At 46.2% G+C, this 22,043-nt stretch overlaps 1 protein-coding gene and 1 non-coding gene across 2 annotated transcripts in view; one reads left to right on the forward strand and one right to left on the reverse strand.

Annotated features, from left to right (window-relative positions):
* Window positions 1-16,453, reverse strand: part of ANKRD22 (ankyrin repeat domain 22) — a 31,460-nt gene extending 15,007 nt beyond the window's left edge. Inside the window, exon 1 of the mRNA XM_029059434.2 lies at window positions 16,217-16,453. Coding sequence (XP_028915267.1) covers window positions 16,217-16,237 — 21 coding nt within the window. The 5' untranslated portion in view covers window positions 16,238-16,453. The remainder of the gene's footprint in view (window positions 1-16,216) is intronic.
* Window positions 16,454-18,905: 2,452 nt separating this feature from the next.
* LOC114810692 lies at window positions 18,906-19,042 on the forward strand. Its single transcript, XR_003758387.1, has one exon. It is a non-coding gene; the product is annotated as a small nucleolar RNA SNORA7 (small nucleolar RNA).
* Window positions 19,043-22,043: the final 3,001 nt, after the last annotated feature.

Below are 22,043 nucleotides of genomic sequence, written 5' to 3' on the forward strand. Positions count from 1 at the left end.
AGCACTCTTGGAAGATTACAATAGAGTAAATTCCCATTATCCCGGTCCTCAAGGAGTTTACAATCTATTGAGTAGCAGCGTGGCTTAGTGGAAAGAGCCTGGGCTTGGGAGGTAGAGGTCGTGGGTTCTAATCCCGGATCCGCCACTTGTCAGCTGTGTGATTTGGGGCAAGTGACTTCACTTCTCTGTGCCTCAGTTCCCTCATCTGTAAAATGGGGACTAAGACTGTGAACCCCACATGGGGCAACCTGATTACCTTGTCTCTACACCAGGGCTTAGAACAGTGCTTGGCACATAGTAAGCACTTGACAAATACCATCATTATCATCAAGTCCACTGAGGGACACCCGGTTGAATAGGATGTGTTGCCTTTACAACACCAGAATGGATTTGCCATAGTCCTTGCACTCTTAATTTACTTTATAAAATTGCAGTCTAGGAATCTCAAAGGAAACACCTAGGAAAAATCACAAGCCATTTTACCCAAAAGGCATGAGGTACCACGATATTTAGGATAGCCTCCGGGAGATTTCCGAATAAATGAATTTTTCCCACCTGCCGCAGGTCTGTAGAATTGTCAGGTGCTGTTAATCTAATCAAAGACAAACTTGTGACTCAACTGAGTTCTGCAAAACACAAAGTCGTTCCACTACCTGGCCCCCTCTCCTGGCCTCAAGTCCAGAGTTCACTAGAAGTCCAACTCCACCCTCTCTGGAAACAAGCATCCCCATCCGTGGCTGACAGTACCAGTTGGGGGATGTTGATTCACGTAAGTCTTTCTTAATGATCCCAGACATTGTTTTCTGGGCTAAGGGGCCGGTCAGGCAGTCAATTGTATTTATTGAATGCTTATAGTAAGTGCTGTGGAGAGTACAATATAACAATAAGCAGACACATTCCCTGCCTACAGTGAGCTTACAGTCTTGAGGGGGAGACAGACTTTAATATAAGTAAATTACAGATATGTACATAAATACTGTGGGGCTGGGGTGATAGAGCTCTTACAAATTAAGCTCATAAGCACCTTCACTTTAGCAGAGATGTTCAACAACTTGGATAGTCTCCTCAAGATGTACTCCTTGAGGGCACGGATCATACCTACCAACTCTATTGTTCGCTCCCAAGTGCTTAGCACAATGCTCTGCACACAGTAAGTGTTCAAGAAATGCCACTAAGTGATTAAAGTGTTTTCTCTGCGATGCCTGCAACTGATGGAGTGATTATCTGGTCCTTCGTCAAGTCGTCTCCTCTTCCTACCTCACTGCTATATAATAATAACTGCTATATAATAACTATGCTTTTATCTTCTCTCACTGATAGGACCATCAGGGGTTCTGGGGAAAACCTTTTCCTTTAGCAAATAGGCAGTGGATTCCAGTGTGCTGATATCTTGTGGAAAATCAATGAATCGATGGCACTTATTGAGCACTTACTGTGTGCAGAATACTGTACTAAGAACTGGGAGGCTGTGAGATAATAATAATTATTGCGGTATTTGTTAAGCTCTTACTGTGTTCCAGGTACTGTACTAAGCAATGGGGTGGATACAAGCAAATCGGGTCGATCCCTGTCCCCCTTGGGGCTCCCGGTCTCAATCCCCGTTTTACAGATAAGGTAACTGAGACACAGGGAAGTGAAGTGACTTGCCCAAGGTCATACAGCAGACAAGCAGTGGATCTGGGATTAGAACCCACAGCCTTCTGACTCCCAGGCTGCTGCCCTAACCTGAGCTGTTATTGACATGTTAATGGAAAGTTCATGCAACAAACAATAGTAAAAGACTCTTCATTCAATAGTATTTATTGAGCGCTTACTATGGACAGAGCACTGTACTAAGCGCTTGGAATGTACTATGGACTGTAGGATGGAAGAAGAGTGGAAACCTGCTGTGGCTTCAGGAAAGGCATGGGATGAAAGGAAGGGGAAGGGAAAATAATGATAATCATGACAGTGGTATTTAGAAAGGGCTCACTGGGTGCCAAGTACTGTACTAAACGCTGGGGTAAATACAAAGTAGTCACACTGGACTGAGTCCCTGTCCCACCCCAGAAGAAAAATGTCATCCTTAATTTGCAGATGAGGAAACTAAGGCATAGGGAGGTTATTATTGCTATGAATTATAATAATAGTATTTGTGAAGCACTTACTGTGTGCCAAGCACTGTACTGAGCACTGAAGTAGATATAAGATAATCAGGCTTTACACAGTCCCTGTATCACTTTGAGGCTCACAGTCTAGGTATAAGGGAGAACAAGGATTTAATCCACATTTTGCAGATGAGGGAACTGAAGCACAGAGAAGACAAGAGATTTATCCAAGGTCCCACAGCAGACAAGTGTCAGAGTCAGAATTAGAACCCAAGCAACGTGGTGCAGTGGAAAGAGCACGGGCTTTGGAGTCAGGGCTCATGAGTTCGAATCCCAGCTCTGCCACTTGTCAGCTGTGTGACTGTGGGCAAGTCACTTCACTTCTCTGGGCCTCAGTTCCCTCATCTGTAAAATGGGGATTAAGACTGTGAGCCCCACGTGGGACAACCTGATTCCCCTGTGTTTACCCCAGCGCTTAGAACAGTGCTCGGCACATAGTAAGCGCTTAACAAATACCAACATTATTATTATTAAGTCCTCTGATTCCCAGGTCCATGCTTTTTCCAAAGGCCATGCTGCTGGCCCAAGGTCACACGGCAGGCAACTGACTGAGCCCAGGCTTGCCTCCGTGACTACCAGGCCCTTGCTCTTTCCACAGAGTACTTCCAGATACCATAAACTCACCAGAATGTAAATCATTTAACAGCATTACCGCCTGGGAATCCAAATGCAGAGGATTTTCAATCCAAAGCCTGGGTGGTGAGAACTTGTCAACACTACAACTATCTGATCTATTGCTTCACCCCACAGGAGATATTTCTGAACTTGATAAAAAAAAATTGTGGTTAGGAGGCTATATTCAATCCATATTCAACTCACATATTCAGTCCATCACTAAACCCTGTCGGTCCCACCTTCACAACATCACTAAAATTCGCCCTTTCTTTTCCACCCCAAATGCTACTATATTAACACAATCACTTGTCCTATCCCTCCTGGATTACAGCATCAGCCTCCTTGCTGACCTCCCAGCCTCCGGTCTCTCCTCATTCGAGCCCATACCTCTTGCCCAGATCATTTTTCTACAGAAGTATTCAGGGCATGTCATTCACCCCACTCCTCAAAAAACTCCAGTGGCTGCCCATCTAACTCCACATCAAAGAAAAACTCCTCACCATTGTCTTTAAAGCACTCCGCTACCCTGTCCCCTCCTGTCTCACCTGCTACTCTCCTACAACCCAGCCCACACTCTTCACTCCTCTAAAGCTAACCTTCTCACTGAGCCTCCATCTCGCCTATCTTGACACCGACCCCTAGCCAACATCCTGCCTCTGGCCTGGAACGCCCTCCCTCCTCAAATCTAACAGACAGTGACTCTCCACCCCACGTCAATGCCTTAATGAAGGCACAACTCCTCCAAGAGACCTTTCCAGACTAAGTCCATCCTTTCCTCTTCTCCCATACCCTCTATATTACCCTGACTTCCTCCCTTTGTCCTCTCTCCCGGGTCCCACAGCACTTACGTACAGACCTGTAATTTATTTTTGTGTACTGATGTCTGTCTCACCCCTCTAGACTGTACATTGTGAGCAGAGAATGTGTCTGTTTGTCGTTGCACTGTATTCTCATTCATTCATTCAATAGTACTTATTGAGCGCTTACTACGTGCAGAGCACTGTTCTAAGCACTTGGAATGTACAATTCGGCAACAGATAGAGACAGTCTTTAGTACAGTGCTCTGCGCACAGTAAGGTCTCAATAAATATGATTGAATAAACTGAATAAATGAATGAAAAGGCTAAAAAACTGTACTCAGTCCTGCCACAGCATGTGCTTTCAGTAGACATTTTGGGTAGAACGTTATTGGAGAATTAGGGAACCTTTCTCCGTCTACGCAGGCCTGTTGGTTCCCGTGAACTATGTGCTGAATCAGAAGAAATGCCTTTTGTGCACATTGTCACGCTGTCAATCTGGGTGAGTACTTCAGCATCGGGCTAAGTTCAAGCAGGATTTTGAAGAAATGCAACACTCAGGGAAGCAGCATGGCCTTGGGGATAGAGCACGGGCCTGGGAGTCAGAAGGACCTGTGTTCGAATTCCAGCTCTGCCACTTGTCTGCTGTGTGACCTTGGGCAAGTGACTTCACTTCTCTGGGCCTCAATTATCTCTCATCTGTAAAATGGGGAGGAAGACTATGAACCCCATTTGGGACAGGACTGTGTCCAACCTGATCAGCTTGTATCTACAGCAGTGCTTGAAACACAGTAAGCACTTAACAAATACCATCATCATTGGGACTGTTTACATATAAAGTTGGCAATCTTGGAAAATAATGGCTTTGGTGCCCATAGGACCTTTTAGGATTAAAACTAAGAAAGGCCCTCAGCCACTTTTTTTTTTCAATGGCATTTACGAAGTATTTATTATTGGCCGGGCACCGTTCTAAGCAATGGTGTAGATACAAGCTACTCATGTGGGACCCAGTCCATGTCCCATATGGGGCTCACAGTCTGAATCCCCATTTTACAGATGAGGTAAGTGAGGCACAGAGAAGTGAAGTGACTTGCCCAAGATCACAGAGCAGCCAAGTGGCAGAGCAGGAATTGGAACCCAATTCCTTGACTTCCAGGCCGATGCTCTCTCCAAAAGGCCATGCTGCTTCTCTAGACTGTGTAGCATATGCCCTGTAAAAGCCGAAAACCATGTCAGGGAGACGTGGGTGAGAGAATGATAGGCAAATTCTTAGAAAATGCATTTGACCAGAAATCTTAGAGCATAGGCCTGAAAGTCAGAAGGTCATGGGTTCTAATTCCATATCCTCCACTTCTCTTCTGTGTGATCTTGGGCAAGTCACTTCTTTGTGCCTCAGTTCCCTCATTTGTAAAATAGGGATTACGACTGTGAGCCCCGGGTGGGACAGGGACTTTGTCCAACCCAATTATCATGTATCTACTCCAGCACTTAGAACAGTTCCTGGCATGTAATAAGCGCTTAACAAATACCATAATAATAATAATAACAATAATTATTACTATTATAAATCTTGGTATATTTTTGAAAATATTGTTCACATATTTGGGGACAGTATTATGGATAATCTCATGGGCTTTGTGTCCTTGGAGAAGAAAAATCTGTAGGATCTGAAGATATCTCAGCAGAGATTCCAAGCCCCAGGGAGCTGGTGAAGGCAAAGAAAGAAAGCTGGGATGCAGGCTGGCAGAGGGGAGGCCTCTAGACTGTAGCTCTAGGGTGTAAGCTCACCTTGGGCTGGGAATGTGTCTGTTATATTGTTATACTGTACTCTCTCAAGCGCTTAGTACAGTGCTCTGCACATAGTAAGCACTCGATAAATTTGATTGATTGACCGAGGCTGGAGCAGGAAGCAGCTTGGAGTCCCAAACTAGAGTCTAAAGACCTTCTTTTGTCTGCGAGTAACTGAGAGGAAAAGACTGGGGCTCACAGTCTCAATCCCCATTTTATAGATGAGGTAACTGATGTGCAGAGAAGTGAAGTGACTTGCCCAAGGTCACACAGCAGACAGGTGGTGGAGACAAGATTAGAACCCATGACCTTCTGACTCCCAGTGCTGTGCTCTATCCACTATGCCTTGCTGTGTAGGTCCAGGCCCAGTCCTCTCGGCAGTATCACTGTCAACAGAATGTATTGACAGCTTGCTGGGCACTAAACATTATCCTAGTCATTCTGGGACCACACAAAATCAATCAGTCAGTTGCATTTATTGAGCCCTTACTGTGTGCAGAGCATTCTACCAAGCATTTGGGACAGTACAATGTGACCCTACAACAAGCTTACAGCCTAGAGGGGGAAAAATAAATAAAGCTTTTAATACATAATGTGTTTGGTATTTGATAAACGCTTACTATGTGCACAGCACTGTTCTAAGCACTGGGGTAGATACAGGGTAATCAGGTTGTCCCACGTGGGACCCAGTACCCCATTTTACAGATGAGGTAACTGAGGCACAGAGAAATTAAGTGATTTGCTCACAGTCACACAGCTGACAAGTGGCAGAGCCAGGATTCAAACCCATGACCTCTGACTCGCAAGCCCGTGCTCTTTCCCCTGAGCCTATTACTACATAAAAAGGGCCAATCTTGATCCTCAAAGAGCTAATGGGGAAGATAGTAGACAGAAAGAGACAAATATACTGCATTTTATAGATACAATAATGGACACAGGCAAATCAATCTATCAATTAATAATAAACAAAACACTGAGAAGAGACCAGGAGGTGCCTGGATGCCAGTCAGTCAAAGGAACGTGGTTTCCTGAAACCTAGGATAGCTTACACCTCTAAAAGAACTGTGGAAGTCTGAGTCCATCTCAGCCTGGGAATAATAATAATAATAATAATAATGGTATTTGTTAAGTGCTTACTATGTGCCAAGCACTGTTCTAAGCACTGGGGTAGATACTAGGTTATCAGGTTGTCCCACTTGGGGCTCACAGTCCTGATCCCCATTTTACAGATGAGGTTACTGAGGCCCAGAGAAGTGAAGTGGCTTGCCCAAAGTCACATAGCTGACAACTTGCAGAACTGGAATTAGAACCCACGACCTCTGACTCCCAAGCCCGGGCTCCTTCCCCTGTAGGCCACGCTGCTTCTCTAGAAAGAAACTAGGGAGAAGCTAACAGTGCTTACTGTTCTTGAATTCACAAACAAATCAACAGAAATTCAGCCTGCCTCCTCTTCCCCCTTCTCCTGGCAGGGTGTCAGCCAGCAGAACACCGCGATCCTCATGGATTCATGCCAGGCTGTGAAACCTGCAATTTAAATCATTTTCCCTGGCAAAATGGATTTTCCTTTTTTACTCTAGGTATGTCTGAATTTGTTTGGATTTGCTTCTGTGGCTAGTGTAGGAGAATTTACCGCAGACTAGTGGAAAGACTAGGAAATCTGCTTCCAATCCTCAACACCTAGGCGGAAAACCTAGGTGCTGTTCTGGGACCAGCCCACGATACACTACACTTCTATCTCTCTTCAGGCATATGACATTCGTTTCTCTTCTTCTTGGCCTGCTAAGAATTGAAGTCACCATTTCTAGTCAGAAAGTGATATAGTATTGCCAGCAGTACAACCCACTGGGGAACCCCATGATCATTAGAGAGATGGTGAGGGCCAAGTGGAGCTCTCATGGCTTACCAAGGGATGGTTCTGTAGAGAGCACAGAGCCCAAGCCCTTGATATCTCAGTGAATGGCCAGTGAATGGCCATCACCTTGTTTGATCCCAGCTTTGATCTGCTGCGTGACCTTGGGCAAGTCACTTCACATCTCCATGCCTCAGTTACTTCATCTGTAAAAGGGGGATTGGGACTACGCGGGACCTGTCCAACCCGATTTGTTTGTATCCACTCCAGTGCTTAGTACAGTGCCTGACACAAAGTAAGTGCTTAATAGATAAAATTATTATTTATTATTTATCATTGGGAACTTCAGCCTCTACTCAGAAGGGACGTAGTTGGCCTAGTGAAAATAGACAGTGCTTGGCGGGGGGGGGGAGGCAGGGGAACCAGTTTCTAACACCAGCTCCACCTCTTATCTGCTGTGCAACCTCTTTCTACATCCCAGCCCAAACACTCTGATCTTCTGGTGCTAACCTTCTCATTGTGCCTCATTCTCTCCTGTCCCACCGTCGACCCCTGGTCCACATCCTACCTCTGGCCTGGAACACCCTCCCTCCTTAAATCTGCCAAACAATCTCTCTTCTCCTGTTCAAAGCCCTGTTGAAGGTTCAAATCCTCCAAGAGGCCTTCCCAGACTAAACTCTCCTTTTCCTCAGCTCCCCCTCCCTTCCACTTTACCTCGACTCACTCCCTTTGCTCTTCCCCCATCTCCCCGCCCCACAGCACTTATGTATATATCTATAACTCTATTTATATCGATGCCTATTTACTTGTTTTGGTGTGTATGCATCTATAATTCTATTTATTAATATTGCTGCTTCTTTACTGGTTTTGATGTCTGCCTCCCCCCCTTCTAGAATGTAAGGTTGATGTAGGCAGGAATCCTATTTACCAAGTGCTTAATACAAATGCTCTGCACACAGTAAGTGCTCAATAAATAAGATTGAATGAATGCATGTCACTAACTCTGTGCTTCAGTTTCCTGCTCTGTAAAAACGAGGATTCAACAACTGTTGTCCCTTCAGTTTATAGACGTTGAGGCTTTTGTGGGATAGGGACTGTGACTGATGTAATTATCTTGAATCTTCTCCAGCCTTGAGAACAATGCTTGACACATAGGAAGCACTGAACAAATACCATAATTATTAGGAAGGACGGAGTGAAAGATGAGAGCAGGTTCAAGGTGTGTCTCAAGGTTTTCCGCATGGATTTTCCCTGTAGCAATAGCTGCCTGGAACAAACCCCCAGGAAGCCACTTTAAATTTACAGTAAAACCATGGTCTCCCTAGGCCAATAGCCTATAGAGCCATAGAGAGCACCTACTACATGCAGTTCGCTCCTCCCTGGGTGGCTGATTGGCAGGGATCCTACAGAGATCAAGGCAGTGACCTCTAGATAACACTAAATGCTCAGGAAAGAGATGGCTTATTCATTTAGTGTATCCACTCCTATCTATTAATCAGGGAAAGGACGGATACAGCTAGCGCTACTGTTCTTTCTGATGTTACATATTGTTTATTGGGAAAGTGTTCTCTTTCCCCCATTGCTCTCTGAAGGGGAATCTCTTCCTTTTCAAAGAAGAGGCTTATGAATGTCACCAAATCATCACTATTGACCTGTACACGAATTTAAGAAGCTGGCTGGTTCCTCCAGAGCTGGGTTAATAATGATAATAATGGGTTTTTTTAAGCAGTTACTATGTGCCGAGCACTGGGTCAGATATAAGGTAATCAGGTTGGACATAGCCCCTGCTCCACATGGGGCTCCCAATCTTAATCCCCATTTTGCGGGTGAAGTAACTGAGGCCCAGAGAAGTGAAATGTCTTGCCCAAGATCACACAGCAGACAAGTGGTAGAGCCGGGATTAGAACAAGTTCCTTCTAACTCCCAGGCCCTTGCTCGTTCCACTAAGCCACACTCAATTCCTGACCCCATTCCTTGTTCTGCCCCTACCATTCTCCGTCCGGCTGGGCATGCTCTGGGCATGGTCTAGCTCTAAGTGCCCCTCTTCCTCCTCCTGATTACTCTCCATGCTGCTGTCTGCAACTTTCCCTTCCTCTCCTCTCCCCTTCCAGTCAAGTGACCATTATCAGTAAGCAGTTGCTTCAGTTTTGAAAGTATCAAAAATCCTCCTCACACAATAGTGTGACAGGGACTCTGTCCAACCTGATTAGCCTGTACCTATCCCAGTGCATCGTAAGCACTTAATAAATACAGTCATCATCATCATCACCACAGTAGTAAGCAAAGGTGACTCTGGCAGTATCTAGGCCTACCAGATCCATTTCTACTGGAGACATTCTTACAGAATGCATTCTGTGACCTCAGAAGCCAAACGAAAGGAAGAAATTAATATCCAAGGATTAGGCAGCAATGGCAGATATCCAATATCTTGCTAAAGTGAGCCTAAGTGATGGGTTGTCAAGTTAACTGATGGGATAAAATCCTGGGCTTGAGAGTATTTCCTGAGAACCCAGTGGGTGAGCTGCCCCGTACTAAGCGTTAGGTCTTCTGCTATTTACCAGAACAAAGAATTTCAACTTGCTGAACTTCAACTTCTCCTTGACTAGAAATTCAATGTTGTGTTTCATTTGACCTTGTCTGAATGCTTCACACTGATGAAAGGAGAGTTTTAGAGGGTAGATGAGGTGTTCAGTTTTAGACATGCTCGGTTTAAGGAGATGATGAGCCATCTCTGAGGTAATGTCCTGAAGATGAGACTACAGAGCAAGAGAGAGGTTGGGTCAGGTGCTTGTTGTGGGCAGAGAATGTGTCTACCAACTCCATTGTATTGTACTCTCCCGAGCACTTAGAACAGTGCTCTGTACACAGTAAGCACTCAAAAGATACGATTGATTGATTGACTGAAGAAATTTTGAGTCATTCTCCTGGAAGCAGTTACTGAAACCATTCAAGTGGGTAAACTCCCCCCAAAAGTGAGTTAGAGGAGGAAGATAAAGAACCAAAAGCAGAACCTTATAGGAAACTCACAGTTAGAAAATGGGAGGTGGAAAAAGAGCCAGTGAATGAGACTGAAAAGGAAAGATCAGAGAGGAAGGAGGTGAACTGGAGAGAATCTGTTAAAGTATAAGCTCCTTGTGGGCAGGGAATGTGTCACTTCTTTGTTTTGCATTTCTCTACCACTTAGTACAGGGCAGCTACCCTCTGGTTTCTCCAAATACTCTAATACTTCCCTGGCTTTGATTTATTTTAACATCTGTCTCCCCTTTTAGACTGCAAGCTCCTTGTGGGCAGAGAGCACATCATCATCATCTTCATCATCAGTGATTTTTTTTTATTTTTTGAGCACTTACTATGTGCAGAACACTGTTAAGCACTTGGGAGAGACCACAGAGTTGGCAAACATGTACCCTGCCCACAACAAGCTTACAGCCTAAGGGGGAGTCAGACATTAATATAAATGAATAATTTACAATATGTAATTTATAGATACATGGTTATTGTAAGGTTGAGGGTGTGGTGAATATCAAATGCCCAAAGATCATAAATCCAAGTGCGTAGGCAACACAGAAGGGAGAGGGAACAGGGGAAAAGAGGGCTTAATTTGGGAAGATCCCTTGGAGGAGGTTTTTTATGGTGTTTAAGTGCTTACTATGTGCTAGGCACTGAACTAAATGATGGATGAGGTACAAGCTAATCAGGTTGGACCCACTCCCTGTCCCTTCCTCTAGACTGTTGTCACCCATCGCCGGGGACAGGTTCTTTGGGAATCGGCGCGGCGAGAGAGAGAGAGGGAGAGAGAGGCCGGGGTTGGAAAACCTGAGTTTTGTATAGGATTTATTCCACAGGGCGAAATGAATTAATTATTTAGGCGCACACATCGGCCTTCCCTTTTGGGAGAAATATGGTGTTAAAGCTTCCCTAACGGGAGGAATACACTGGTATGTTACTTGCCTGTGGCCGGACACCCGAGCCCACTTATGATTTACTCACAACGTGGTGAGGCGGCTGGTTCCCACCATGTGCTTGCCCCACCCAGGAGGAATCCACCTTTGCGTTAAATACACTTATGAGTTAAACACTAATGAGTTACATATACTTATGAGTTATATACACTTATGTGTTAAACCCAGTTATGCGCTACCCACTTATGGTTACTCGCATTTGGTGAGGAGCCTAGCTCCCACCCTATTCACATCTCCCTGGGGAGGCACCCACTTAGACATCAAATCCATTTAAACGTTACATACGCATGGTGAAGCATCTGGCTTCCAAGCCCACGAGCCTCAGCAGGACGGGACACTCACCCATCCCACGGCTCCCACTCGGTGCAGGCAGAGCGACCTTCTCACGTTCTGGACAGAGGCGACCTGCAGCCGGCTGCTGCAAGTCCCGCTCCTCTGCATAGAAGGTTAGAGGTGGCAGGAATTTATCACCTGTGCCCTTAGGCCATTCCAGCTTCCGACCTCAGTTTATCCAATCTCTGCCCTCCCCCTCCTCCATTCCTAATTTGATTGGCACGGGGGCGAGGGAGACCTTCTGTATTCCCAACTTGGGCTGTCAATCTGGAAGTTTTGGCTATGGGGGTGGTATTCCACCCTCACTTCCGAGTTCCGCCTGCTGGCTCAGGAGATCACGAGATAGCATTTGACCTTGAGTAGGTCTGTACCCCAGGGTCACCTTGGGTCAACTGTGAGCTTGATTTGGTCAGGGAATGTCACTGTTTATCATTGTATTGTACTTTCCCAAGTGCTTGGTATGGCGTTCTGCACGTAGTAAGTGTTTAATAAATACGATTGAATGAATGAATCAATGAGGGAAGGAGAATTGGCATTTTATCCCCAATTTACAAATAAGGAAGCTGAAGCACCATCGCACAGCAGACAGACCCAGGACTAAAGCCTGGGTCTTCTGTTTGAAGCTCAGTGGAAAGAGGCTGAAGATGAAGTAAAAGGAGGAAAGGAGGGTGGGAGCAAGCGTTTTTAAGAGATGGGAGGGTAAAGAGGGAGAGGGTGGAAATTTTGCTATCAAATGGGAGCCCTCCCCTGTAGAGGCGGCCAGAAGGGATGAGAAAGAGGATGTGAGAGTCTGAGGTTGTTGGGGAAGCAAGGGTTAGGCTGAGAGAAGTTCATGTCCGAGAGAAAGAGGATGGCAGGGTTATGATAGGTAGAGAAGGCAATGTGCTGGGAGTTTGGGCTTCAGGAGGGAGTTGGCAGCCTGGGGCAGTAGTTAGAGGCTGTGGGGATGGGAGTCAATGCGGAAGGAAGACTTACCTTGGGTAAGTCACTTCTCTGTGCCTCAGTTACCTCATGTACAAAATGGGGATTGAGACCGTGAGTCCCACGCGAGACAGAGATTGGAACCACCCCAGCTCTGTCTGGCACATAGTAAGTGCTTAACAAATATCACAATTATTATTATTAGTGTGGCAAAGCAAAAGAGAACCGAATTGGCAGAATTGGCAGGCCAGGGAGAATTTGAAATGGAAGAAGCCAATGAATAACACTAAGCGGCACAAGTGCAGGAGGAGCAGAAGAAGCAGACTCTGGGGTGATAACATTTAATAATGTGTGGTTCTTGTGCCAAGAACGGTACTAGAAGCAGCGTAGCTCAGTGGAAAGAGCCCGGGCTTTGGAGTCAGAGGTCATGGGTTCGAAACGCGGCTCTGCCACTTGTCAGCTGTGTGACTGTGGGCAAGTCACTTCACTTCTCTGTGCCTCAGTTACCTCATCTGTAAAATGGGGCTTAAGACTGTTAGCCCCACGTGGGACAACCTGATTCTCCTATGTCTACCCCAGTGCTTAGAACAGTGCTCTGCACATAGTAAGCGCTTAACAAATACCATTATTATTATTATTACTAAGCACTGGGGTAGACATAAGATATTCAGGCTGGACACAGTCCCTGCCCCACATGGGGCTCACAGTCTAAGACAGGGGAATAGGATTTAATTGCCAATTTACAGATATTAATGATGGTGTTTGTTAAGTGCTTACAATGTGCCAAGCACTGTTCTAAGCACTGGAGATGAAGTAACTGAGGCAAGGAGAAGTCAGGTGACTTGTCCAACGTCACACAACTGATAGGTGGCGGAGCCGGGATTAGAACCCGGATCATTCAAGTCCCAGGCCCGGGCTCTTTCCACTAGGCCATGTTGCTCCTGGATTGGTTGATACACCACTTCTCCTCTTGAAATATGTAACTCTCTTTTCATGTCTCTATAGCTCTAGACTTTAAGCTCACTGTAAGCAAGGAATGTGTCATTGTCATAATGTACTCTCCCAAATGTTTAGTACAGTGCTCTGTACACAATAAATCATATTCACCCCCACTTCAAAGCCCTACTGAAGGCTCACCTCCTCCAGGAGGCCTTCCTAGACTAAGCCCCCCTTTTCCTCTGTTCCACCTCCTCACCCCATCACCCCGCCTCACTCCTTTTGCTCTACCCTCCTCTCCCACTCACAGCACTTGTATATATAATAATAATAATGATAATGGCATTTGTTAAGCACTTACTATGTGCCAATCACTGTTCTAAGCGCTGGGGTAGTCAGGTTATCCCACATGGGGCTCACAGTCTTAATCCCCATTTTCCAGATGAGGTCACTGAGGCACAGAGAATTGAAGTGATTTGCCCAAAATCACACAGTTGATAAGTGGCAGAGGCAGGATTAGATCCCACAACTTCTGCCTACCAAGCCCGTGCTCTTTCCACTGAGCCACTCTGCTTCTCTATATGCTTCTCTATATATGTACATACTTATAATTCTATTTATTTATATTAATGAGATGTAAATATCTGCAATTATATTTATTTATATTGATGCTATTGATGCCTGTTTACTTGTTTTGATGCCTGTCTCCCCCCTTCTAGACTGGGAGCCTTTTGTGGGTAGGGATTATCTCTATTTGTTGCTGAATTGTGCTTTCCAAGTGCTTAGTAGAGTGCTCTGCACACAGTATGTGCTCAATAAATACAATTGAATGAATGAATGAATGAATGTTCAATGTGTGACTGACTGAGCGACCTGGTCTTTCATAAACCTATGTCCTGTAATGGCCCAACAGCTCCAAATAGGAAGACCCTGTATCCTACTTTCACTGGGCCACCTAAGATTTTGCGGTTGCTCTGGATGTTCAGCAATTTCGCCAGGAGTATTCTGCAAATATCCTGGAGGGGAAGGTTAGCTATTATTACCCCACCTTCTGACTGAAGTGTATGAGCGTAAGGAAGTTGGGGAACTACCGGATCTAGTTTCTAGTCCAGCAGTGGGGTCTGGGGAACTCACTTAAGGTTTTGGAAGCCCTTCCCATAATCCCAGTTTGGGGGAAAAAAATTTACAGTCCGTCTAGTTACAAGTAAAGTGGATGCTAGAAAGATGAGAAGCAGCATGGCTTAGTGGATAGAGAATGGGCCTGGGAGTCAGAAGCACCTGGGTTGTAATGCCTGCTTCACCACTTTTATCTGCTGTGTAACCTTGGGCAAGTCATTTCACTTCTCTCGTACCTCAATTATAATAATAATAATAATGATGGTATTTTTTAAGCGCTTACTGGTACTGTATGTTACTAACTTAATGTTCTAAGCGCTGGGGAGGATACAAGGTGATCAGATTGTCCCACGTGGGGCTCACAGTCTTAATCCCCATTTTCCAGATGGGGTAACAGGCACAGAGAAGTTAAATGACTTGCCCAAAGTCACACAGCTGACAAGTGGCAGAGCCGGGATTTGAACCCATGACCCCTGACTCCCAAGCCCAGGCTCTTTCCACTGAGCCACGCTGCTTCTCTGTCTATAAAATGGAGATTAATACTGGGAACCCCCCCTTGAGACGTGGAATGTGTCCAACCTGACCATCTCGTCTCTACCCCAGCGCTTAGTACAGTGCCTGGCACATAGTAAGCCCTCAACAAATATCATATTTAAAAAAAATCTGTCCCTTGCCGAAACCACTTATAGCCACGGTGTGGAGAGGAAACCCCAAAATGATGAAACAATCGAAAAGCAGGCTTGCTGACGAAAAAGACCATCCAGTCACTGGTTGTTGTGTCACCACCCTTCCAAGAAGCCTCGGGGGTGACATATGTCTTGTTGGTGTTGGGCTAAGTATCTCCATTGGTATGCCGTCTAACTGGTATGGGATCAAAGAGGAGAGGGCATCAGGTATAGGTGGCTATTATGTAAGAGTGTCCCTCCCTCTTCCCTTTGGAACTATTAAAAATTGAACATATTTATTTGATCACAGCGATTAACTTTCGATCCCATTAGACAGTTGAACACTTCGTATATGAGAGAAAGGTATTTAATATTTCGCTCGAAAGGCCAAGAACAAACATATTTTCTGATGTCTACCTTCTCCATCGCAATGGATCGCGAACTTAACAATAGCTGGAGCTGGCTCCTTTCAGTGACTAAAGCTGAAAGTCCCACCCCACAGACCACAGACCCAGAATCATTTGGGTCTACTAGGTAAAGAGACTGTAAGCTCCCGGAGGGTAGGGAACATATTTACCAACTCTGCTGGATTGTATTCTCCCAAGTGCTTAGTACAGGGCTCAGTACACATTAAACACTCAATAAATATCAATGGTTGATTGAATGATTTCTCAGGAAATGTCCCAAGGTCACAGTTACACCCAGAAGTATTTTCAAGTACCGGCAGCAAATTAGCTCTGCTTCGAGTCTTTACAAGAGGCGCAACAACTTCATCGGTTACCCTGGGGCAGAGAAACCGGCCAACATCTCCCCATTTCCTATCCTGTCTACTGACAGTCTCTACCAGTAACAGAGTGACCCTCCGAAAACGTGGAAAAAATTCCCTTCCCATAACATCCTCAGGAGACAAGAACACTTTTCTCTTCTACTCTAATCCTTATCGTGGAAGTTCCGGCAGGAGGAGGAAGAGGTGAGCCGGTTTTCCCAGGGCAGAGGGGGCTCGGAGGTGACATAGTGTCCCTAGAGTTGAATGATTAAGCAGTAGTGACCAGCCAAGAGGTCGCAGTCTCTAGAAGTTCTCACATACCTCGGAGTAAAGAATCCCCATGCCTGCTCCTCAGGCAGTCCGAAGCTTCCCCGATCACCTGTCCGGCCTGCTGCTCTCCCTCTGGATTTCTTGGATCACTGTTGAAATTGAAGAGCAGCCCCTATCCAGGGGAGAGGCAAGAGGAGACGAGGAGGGAGGCAAGTCCTTGCCTCCCGCACCTACTCCTTCCCTCCCGGTCTGGAAGCCCCAGACAATCCTGCTGTTTCCCAGCCCAACCCAGGAAGGAAAGGGCAAGTGTCAGTTTGCCAGAGAATGAAACGAGCAGTGCGTGTTTCGACAGAGGGAGGCAGCGATTTTCTGAGTCATCTTTCTGCAATGTCAACTGCAGTTTGCCTAAGAGGAAGAAGACAAAGTGAAGGGGGAACTAAATTGTTTGAGTAGGTGCTGAAGAACCAGGGAAGGAAGAGTCATTCGATAGGCTGACGACCTGAGGGGACAGGCAGAATTTCAGGCCCCTCTATTGTCCTGTCGTCCAGCCCCATTCCATCCTGAGGGCCTCAAGAGTGGGGAGAGCAGGGCAGAGCCCCCAGCACTCGCTGAGAGCTGCTTTCAATCAAAAAATAATAATAATAATGGTATTTGTTAAGGGCTTACTAAATGGCGAGCACTGTTCTAAGATCTGGGGTAGATATAAGCGAATAGAGTTGGACACAGTCCCTAGACCCATATGGGGAATCACAGTCCTAATCCCCATTTTACAGAGGCCCAGAGAAGTGAAGTGACTTGCCCAAGGTCACACAGCAGGCAAGGGGCGGAGGTGGGATTAGAATCCAGGTCCTTCTGACTCCGAGGCCTGTGCTTTATCCACTAGGCCACGCTGCTTCTCTACCCTCATCTCTACCCTCATATACCCACCCCTGCATCGGCTCAAATGAACCAGTTTTAGCCATTCGTGACAGAATATACTGGTGGAACCAAAAATGAGGGCTGAGACATTTGCACCACTTTGCGTTATTGTCATTACTATTATTATTTTAAAAGGAGAGTTGCATTTGCCCTTAGAGATTCTACCTAGGAGGAAGGTAAGGGTTTGTCCTTCCCAAAGGAAACGTAATTGTGTTTACTTTTTTCTGGAGAAGGGATTCAGGGAGCTCTTCTGTGCCGATTAAAGGACTGGGTGGGGTGGGGTGGGCTTGGGGTGTAAGACCCTAGTTTAAATAAGGGAGTTGGAGCTGAGAGGTCAGTGTAAACTCCTGCCTGAGTCTATTAGTGGCCAACAAGACTTTGTTTCCTTGCTAATGCCCAGTTGTTTCCTCAAAGCTTGTTCAGAGAGTTTTGCTAATTGTGATAATCATAATAATCATGGTATTTGTTAAGTGCTTACTATCTGCCAAACCTGTACTAAATGCTGGGGTAGGTACAAGATTATCAATTTAGATGTAATCTCTCTCCACCTAGGTCTCACGATCTAAGGGGAAGGGAGAACAGGTATTGAATCCCTGAAAAAACTGAGGCCTGGACAAGTTGAGAAGCTTGCCCCAAGTCACACAGCAGGCGAGCGGCAGAGCTGGGATTAGAATCCAGGTCTCCCGGGCCCATACTCATTCCACTAGACCACAATGTTTCTCAGAGATATTCCTCCAGGCAACTCAAACGCTGCTTCCTCCTTAGCCGTGTTCATACCCTTTCAGTGTCACTAGGTTTTAGCCAACCCGGGGCCTCCACCCTGAACTGTGTTCACGGAGTTGTAATCGTATATGTGTGTGTATGTGGAGGTTCTTCCCCTCCGCCTCAGGGCTGCTGGCTGTCTATCGGCTCAGGTGATGGTCCTATGCGAATTCAGTCCTGGAGCCCCATATCGGACAGGGACCCTGTCCAATCTGATTATCTCATCTCTACCCCAACATTTAGAACAGTTCTCGGCCCTTCTAACAATCATCACTCGTATTTATTGGGTGCTGACTGTGGTCAGAGCACCGTACAAAGTGCTTAGGAGAATACAATATAACAGAGTTGGTAGACATGTTTCCTGCCCACAGTGACCGTAGTAAGTGCTTAACAAATACGTACCACAATTATTAAGGATGTGGAGGCACCCTAACGACTGAAATTCAGGTGTGACTATCCTTGGTCCAAATTCTCAAAGGCAATTCTCATTGACAGATGTTGGAAGTTTCCCTGAGCCACTCAGTACTGCCGACAAGTTTTTTTACTGGCTCTGGGTCCATTTTGGATAAGCCACCAGCGCTGACCCAGGGGAATTTCCAACAGAGGAGGCCATATAGAATAGGCCCGACAAAAACTCAGGTGTCACCTGATGAGCTGGCCCCTTCCCCTCCCCACTGTGGCCATTCCTGGGAATCGGGAAGGGCAGGACTGGCAGTAAATGCCAAGCCCAGTCTTGTTTAAAAAGAAGAGTGTGCCTTCCCCTTCCCCTTGCTTACATCAGCATGTCCACCTAGGACGGTCACAGCACTTAGTACAATGCTAAGAGCTTAGTACAGTGCTCTGCACATAGCAAGTGCTCAATAAATGTTACTGAATGAGCTATCCATCCCTCACTGCAGGCCACCTGAGCTTCTCCTGGTCAAGAACCCTAGAGATCCCCAGGCAGTGGTAGGTGCAGAGGTAATCAATCAAAATAATTGTTGAACACTTCCTATGTACAGAGCACTGTACTAAGTATTCATTCATTCAGTCATATTTATTGAGCATTTACTGCGTGCAGCCCCTCTCAGGGTCGCACCTGGAGAGTTCCCAGTATTCTGCCAGTCTCGACTACGGGAAGGAGAGTCAGGCAGAGGCATATCCATTCCATTCCTAGCTTGGCCAGTGGCTAGTGAATGGAAGACAATTGCTACAGGTCCAAACTCATCTGTACTGGGCTGCAGCAGCATGGGAGAGAATCAAGGGCGAAGACTGCTGCGCGGAAGGAGGCAATGTTAAAACACTTCTGTATTTTTCCCAAGAAACTCTATGGATCCACTACCAGAACAATTGCAGGTGGAAGAGGGGCGTTCTGGGAGAGATATATGCCCACGGCATAGCTATGGGTCAAAGATGTCTTGATGACACAAGACAAGACAAGACTGTGCAGAGCACTGTACTAAGCGCTTCTGGGAGAGTACAATACAACAGGATCAGCAGACACTTTCCCTGCTCATAACGAGTTTACGGTCTAGAGAGGGAGACAGAAATGAATATGAAATGTAGTTTGGGTTTAAACCAGAGTCAAAACAGGAGTGTACCAGGCTCTTTCCAGAATAGGCTGGATTCTTACATCTTGGATCTGTATCTTTTGGGTACTTGGTATCCATCCCATCCTCAGCCCCACAGCACTTATGTACATATATCCATCATTCATTTTTATTAATGTCTGTCTCCCCCTCTAGACTGTGAGCTCCTTTAACAAAAAAATGTTATTTGTTAATCACTCACTATGTGCCAGACATTGTGCTGGGGTAGAAATAAGATAATCAGGTTGGACACAGTCCATGTCTCACATGGGGCCCACAATTTCAGTCGCCATTTTACAGATGGGGTTACTGAGGCACAGAGAAGTTAAGTGATTTACCCAAGGTCACACAACAGAAAAGTCTTTCTGACTCCCAGACCCATGCTCTATCCATCAGGCTATGCTGCTTCTCACGGTCAGGAACATATCCACCAATTCTGTCATATTATACTCTTTCAAGCACTTAGTACAGTGCTCTGTACAAACTAAGTGCTCATCAAATAGCATTGATTGTCTGATGCTAAAACATTGGGATGGTTAAATAGGGGGAGAGAAAGAGCAGAGAAAGAGAAAAAAAGAGGGGAAAAAGAGGGAGAAGTAATAGTAACTGTGGTATTTGTTAAACACTTACTAGGTGCCAGGCACTGCACTAAGCAGTGGGGTAGATACAAGGTTGGACGCAGTCCCTGTCCAACACAGGGCTCGCAATCCTAGTCCCCATTTTCTAGATGAGGGAACTGAGGCACAGAGAAGTTAAGTGACTTCCCCAAATTCATGCAGCAGACTAATAGCAGAGATAGGAATAGAATCCAGGTCCTTCTGACTCTTAGGCCTCTGCTCTAGCCACTGAGCCATGTTGCTTCTCATAGAAGAAAAAATAGAGAGGCACAGGAACGGGGGGATAAAACTAGAAACACAGAGGAGACAGAACACCCCCACATAGCTTCCTCTGAGCTGGACTGGTGGCTCTGAAGTCCACTGGATTACACTGGAGAGTCCCTTTGGCTGCGATCTTGTTGGGTCTGAACTCACCGTGCCCTAACCCTGCAGACTGGGGAGCACACCCACTGCCTCTGCCCCAGCCCCCACCCCAGGGGTGGAACCTGTTTGCCACCTGCTGTCTCTGTCCTTGCCCAGAGAAGGAGACTGTTTGCCATCTGTCACCTTGGTCTCTCTCCTGTGACAGAGTCTGTTTGCTACTTGGTGGAAATGGAGTTTCCTGGGAAGCTGTAAGGATGGTTTGGAGTAGACGGTTCATTGTGGGAGAGGAAAAGCTGGGACTGGCAGAGGACGGCAGAGCCGGAGGGGTGGGGTGGCTTTGTCAAAGGGAGACAAAAGCTGGTTAGAGTTCATTCATTCATTCATTCAATAGTATTTATTGAGCGCTTACTATGTGCAGAGCACTGTACTAAGCGCTTGGAATATACAATTCGGCAACAGATAAAGACAATCCCTGCCTAATGACGAGTTTACAGTCTAATTGGGGGAGACAGGCAGACAAAAACAAAACAACATAAACACAATAAATAGGATCAAGGGGATGTACACCTCATTAACAAAATAAATAGGGTCGTAAAAATATAAACAAATGAGCACAGTGCTGAGGGTAGGGGATGGAGAGGGGGAGGAGCAGAGGGAAAGGGGGCTTAGCTGAGGGGAAGTGAAGGGGGGAAGGGGAAGGGAGCAGAGGGCGGAGGGGGAGCAGAGGGAGCAGAAGGAAAAGGGGAAGCTCAGTCCGGGAAGGCCTCTTGGAGGAGGTGAGCTCTCAATAGGGTTTTGAACTGGGGAAGAGAGTTAGTTTGGCCAAGGTGAGGGAGGAGGGCATTCCAGGACAGCGGTAGGATGTGGGCCAGAGGTCGACGGCGGGATAGGCGAGAACGGGGGACAGTGAGGAGGTGGGTGGCAGAGGAGGGGAGCGTGCAGGGTGGGCAGTAGAAAGAGATATGGGAGGTGAGGTAGGAGGGGGCAAGGTGATGAAGAGCCTTGAAGCCCAGACTGAGAAGTTTTTGTTTTGTGTGGAGGTTGATAGGCAACCACTGGAGGTTTTTGAGAAGGGGAGTGACATGCCCAGAGCGTTTCTGCAGGAAGATGATCCGGGCAGCGGAATGAAGAATAGACTGGAGTGGGGAGAGACAGGAGGAGGAGAGGTCAGAGAAAAGGCTGATACAATAATCCAGCTGGGATTTGTTTCATGAAGCCCCACAAGGCGGGTCTGTTCACGGGTTTCTGCCATTAATCAGACATATAAACTTCCCTCCCCAGAGAGCTGCACCCAGCTCCCCGAAGTCCTGAAAATGATTGTTATTATTATTATGGTATTTGTAAAGTGCTTACTATGTTCCAGGCACTGTACTAAGCGCTGGGGTGTATACAAGCAAATCAGAATGGACACTGTGATTCCCATGAGGGGCTCACGGTCTCAAAGTACTTTCCAAGCGTTCAGTACGGTGCTTTGCACACAGTAAGCCTTCAATAAATACGATTGAATTAATTAATTAATTAATCCCCATTTTACAGATGAGGTAACTGAGGCAAAGAGAAGTGAAGTGATTTGCCCAGGGTCACACAGCTAACAAATGGCATAGCTGGAATCTGTCCAGCCTGCTCAGAGGAGACCATCTGCTCTTCCCC

Source organism: Ornithorhynchus anatinus, chromosome 3 (genome assembly GCF_004115215.2).
Source record: "Ornithorhynchus anatinus isolate Pmale09 chromosome 3, mOrnAna1.pri.v4, whole genome shotgun sequence".
Lineage (NCBI taxonomy): Eukaryota > Metazoa > Chordata > Mammalia > Monotremata > Ornithorhynchidae > Ornithorhynchus > Ornithorhynchus anatinus.